Source organism: Empidonax traillii, unplaced genomic scaffold (assembly GCF_003031625.1).
Source record: "Empidonax traillii isolate 1590-97213 ecotype Southwest subspecies unplaced genomic scaffold, ASM303162v1 scaffold4084:size10167, whole genome shotgun sequence".
NCBI classification, from domain to species: domain Eukaryota; kingdom Metazoa; phylum Chordata; class Aves; order Passeriformes; family Tyrannidae; genus Empidonax; species Empidonax traillii.
This window is the reverse complement of record NW_020959277.1, coordinates 1-3,786: the sequence shown is the minus strand read 5'-3', so window position 1 is coordinate 3,786 and position 3,786 is coordinate 1. Positions and strand designations below refer to the sequence as shown.

The window sequence follows — 3,786 nt, the reverse complement described above, 5'->3', positions numbered from 1 at the left end:
AACAGCCCCAGGAATCAGGGAAATCATGGAAAACAGCCTCAGGAATCAGGGAAATCAGGGAAAACAGCACCAGGAATTGGGGAAATCAGGGAAAACAACACCAGGAATCGGGGAAATCAGGGAAAACAGCACCAGGAATCGGGGAAATCAGGGAAAACAGCCCCAGGAATCAGGGAAATCATGGAAAGCAACACCAGGAATCAGGGAAATCAGGGAAAACAACACCAGGAATCAGGGAAATCAGGGAAAACAGCCCCAGGAATTGGGGAAATCAGGGAAAACAGCCCCCAAACCCCAGGAAAACCGGAGCGCACATCCCCGGGGGGGGGAGCAAGGAGGGGAACTCTCCCGACCCGGCATTCCCGGCATTCCCGGCGTTCCCGGCGTTACCATCAGGGTGTCCTTGGGGAAGAGGTTCCTGCTGGGAGCCCGGGGGGCCCCCCCGGGGCTGTTGGGCTCCTGCGGCGCCGGCGCCCTCCGGAACCAGGAGCTGATGGCCCAGATGATGAAAATCCTGCCGGGAAAAAAAAACAAAGGGAATCCCTCCCTGTGGATCTCCCCTTGGGAGATCCCATCCCTGCGGATCCCGTGCCTCTGGAGCCCGTCCCTGTGGATCCTTCCTGATGAATCCCTTCCCTATGGACCCTGTTATCCTTGGAGATCCCGTTCCTCTGGATCCCATTACTCTGGATCCCATTTCTATGGATCCTTCTTCCCTGTGGATCCCATTCCTCTGGATCCTTCCTGATGAATCCCTTCCCTATGGACCCCATTATCCTTGTAGATCCCGTTCCTCTGGATCCCATTCCTATGGATCCTTCTTCCCTGTGGAAGATCCTCTGGATCCCATCCCTGTGGATCCCATCCCTGTGGATCCCATTCCTATGGATCCTTCTTCCCTGTGGAAGATCCTCTGGATCCCATCCCTGTGGATCCCATCCCTGTGGATCCCATTCCTCTGGATCCTTCCCAATGAATCCTTCCCCTCTGGACCCTGTTATCCTTGTAGATCCCATTCCTCTGGATCCCGTTCCTCTGGATCCTTCTTCCCTGTGGATCCCGTTCCTCTGGATCCCATTCCTCTGGATCCCATCCCTGTGGATCCCGTTCCTCTGGATCCTATTCCTATGGATCCTTCTTCCCTGTGGATCCCATTCCTCTGGATCCCATCCCTGTGGATCCCATTCCTATGGATCCTTCTTCCCTGTGGATCCTTCCTGATGAGTCCTTTCCCTGCGCATCCCATCCCTATGGATCTCTTCCCTATGGATTTCTGGGGATCCCATCCCCATGGATTCCTCTCCCACTGATCCTTCCCTGTGGATCCCATCCCTGTGGATGCCATTCCTCTGGATCCCATTCCTATGGATCCATTCCTGTGCAACTCTTCCCTATGGATCCCTTTCCTGTGGATCCCATTCCTCTGGATCTCATTTCCGTAGATCTCGTTCCCACACATCCCATTTCCATGAAATGCATCCCATTCCCACAGATCCCATTCCCATGGAATAGATTCCATTCCGGTGGAATGGATCCCATTCCCATGGATCGCATTCACACGGATCCCGTTCCCACGGTTCCCATTCCCAAGGAATGGATCCCATTTCCTGTGGATCCCATTCCCACGGTTCCCATTCCCATGGAATGGATCCCATTCCCTGTGGATCCCATTCCCACGGTTCCCATTCCCTGTGGATCCCATTCCCTGTGGATCCCATTCCCACGGTTCCCATTCCCATGGAATGGATCCCATTTCCTGTGGATCCCATTCCCACGGTTCCCATTCCCATGGAATGGATCCCATTCCCTGTGGATCCCATTCCCACGGTTCCCATTCCCTGTGGATCCCATTCCCTGTGGATCCCATTCCCGTGGATCCCATTCCCATGGAATGGATTCCATTCCCTGTGGATCCCATTCCCTGTGGATCCCATTCCCTGTGGATCCCATTCCCATGGAATGGATTCCATTCCCTGTGGATTCCATTCCCTGTGGATCCCATTCCCATGGAATGGATCCCATTCCCTGTGGATCCCATTCCCGTGGATCCCATTCCCTGTGGATCCCATTCCCTGTGGATCCCATTCCCGTGGATCCCATCCCCACGGTTCCCATTCCCATGGAATGGATCCCATTCCCTGTGGATCCCATTCCCATGGAATGGATCCTATTCCCATGGAATGGATCCCATTCCCACAGATCTCATTCCCACAGATCCCTTTCCCTGTGGATTCCATTCCCTGTGGATCCCATTCCCGTGGATCCCATTCCCGTGGAATGGATCCCATTCCCTGTGGATCCCATTCCCGTGGATCCCATTCCCATGGATCCCATTCCCATGGAATGGATCCCATTCCCTGTGGATCCCATTCCCATGGAATGGATCCCATTCCCTGTGGATCCCATTCCCACGGTTCCCATTCCCATGGAACGGATCCCATTCCCTGTGGATCCCATTCCCGTGGATCCCATTCCCATGGAACGGATCCCATTCCCGTGGATCCCATTCCCGTGGAACGGATTCCATTCCCTGTGGATCCCATTCCCGTGGAATGGATTCCATTCCCTGTGGATCCCATTCCCACAGATCCCATTCCCTGTGGATCCCATTCCCATGGAATGGATCCCATTCCCTGTGGATCCCATTCCCGTGGAACGGATCCCATTCCCAGCCCGGGCAGGTCCCTCTCCAGGATCCGCCCCCGGACTTTGGATCCCGCGGGTGGGGCAGCTCCGGGAGCGGCTCCTGACCCTGACCCTGACCCTGCGGAAAACCGGGAAGAGCCTCCGGAAAAAAAAAACTCTCCCGTGTCGGGATCGTCCCCACAGGGCCTTGGGGTCACCCCTGGGGTTTTGGGATCACCCCCTGGAGATTTGGGATCACCCCCTGGAGTTCTGGGGTGCTGGTAAGGCCCACTCAGGGTTTTGGGGTCACTCCTTGGAGATTTGGGGTCACCCCTTGTGGTTTTGGGGTCACCCCTTGGAGATTTGGGGTCACCCCTTGGAGATTTGCGGTCACCCCTTGTGGTTTTGGGGTCACCCCTTGGAGATTTGGGGTCACCCCTTGTGGTTTTGGGGTCACCCCTTGTGGTTTTGGGGTCACCCCCTGTGGTTTTGGGGTCCCCAGTGTGACTTCCCCAAAGTTTTTGGGGTCCTGATGTCACCCCCCCCCCCCAGGGTTTTTGGGGTCCTGGTGTGACCCCACAGGATTTTTAGGGTCCTGGCATCCCCCCCCCATGGTTTTGGGGTCCCCCCCTGGATTTTTGGAGTCCCCCTCATGGTTTTGGGGTCCCCTCCATGGTTTTGGGGTCACCCCCCTGGATTTTGGGGTCCCCCTCAAGGTTTTGGGGTCCCCCCTTGGATTTTTGGGGTCCCCCTCATGGTTTTGGTGTCCCCCTCATGGTTTTGGGGTCCCCCCCTGGATTTTGGGGTCACCCCCTGGACTTCTAATGCCCTCGTGGGGTCTTTGGGGTGCCCCAGCCCCCCCTTTTTTTGGGGCTCACCTGAACAGGACCCCCTTGATGACCTGCCAGGCGTTGGGGGGGGGTTGTTGGTGCTGTCGCTGCGTCTCGGCCCCGTCCCCTCCCCCCGCGCTGCCGTTGCTCGTCACCTGGGGGGGGGAGGGGACGGGGAGGGTCATGGAGGGGGGAATGGGACTGTCCCCAAGGCCCCTGTCCCATCCCTGTCCCCTGTCCCCATCCCTGTCCTGTGATCCCCATCCCTGTCCTGTGATCCCCATCCCTGTCCCCTGTCCCCATCCCTGTCCTGTGATCCCCATCCCTGTCC

The 3,786-nt window shown here is 57.0% G+C and overlaps 1 protein-coding gene across 1 annotated transcript in view; it reads right to left on the bottom strand.

Annotated features, from left to right (window-relative positions):
* The window catches only part of LOC114072817 (cleft lip and palate transmembrane protein 1 homolog), a gene marked incomplete at its 3' end in the record, with an annotated part of 9,937 nt that extends 6,282 nt beyond the window's left edge, over nucleotides 1–3,655 (bottom strand). The window contains exons 1-2 of the mRNA XM_027910663.1: nucleotides 3,504–3,655; nucleotides 391–514 (exon numbers count right to left, since the gene is read on the bottom strand). Of these exons, the coding sequence (XP_027766464.1) occupies nucleotides 391–514; nucleotides 3,504–3,640 (261 nt within the window). The remainder of the gene's footprint in view (nucleotides 1–390; nucleotides 515–3,503) is intronic.
* Between the last annotated feature and the right edge of the window lie 131 nt (nucleotides 3,656–3,786).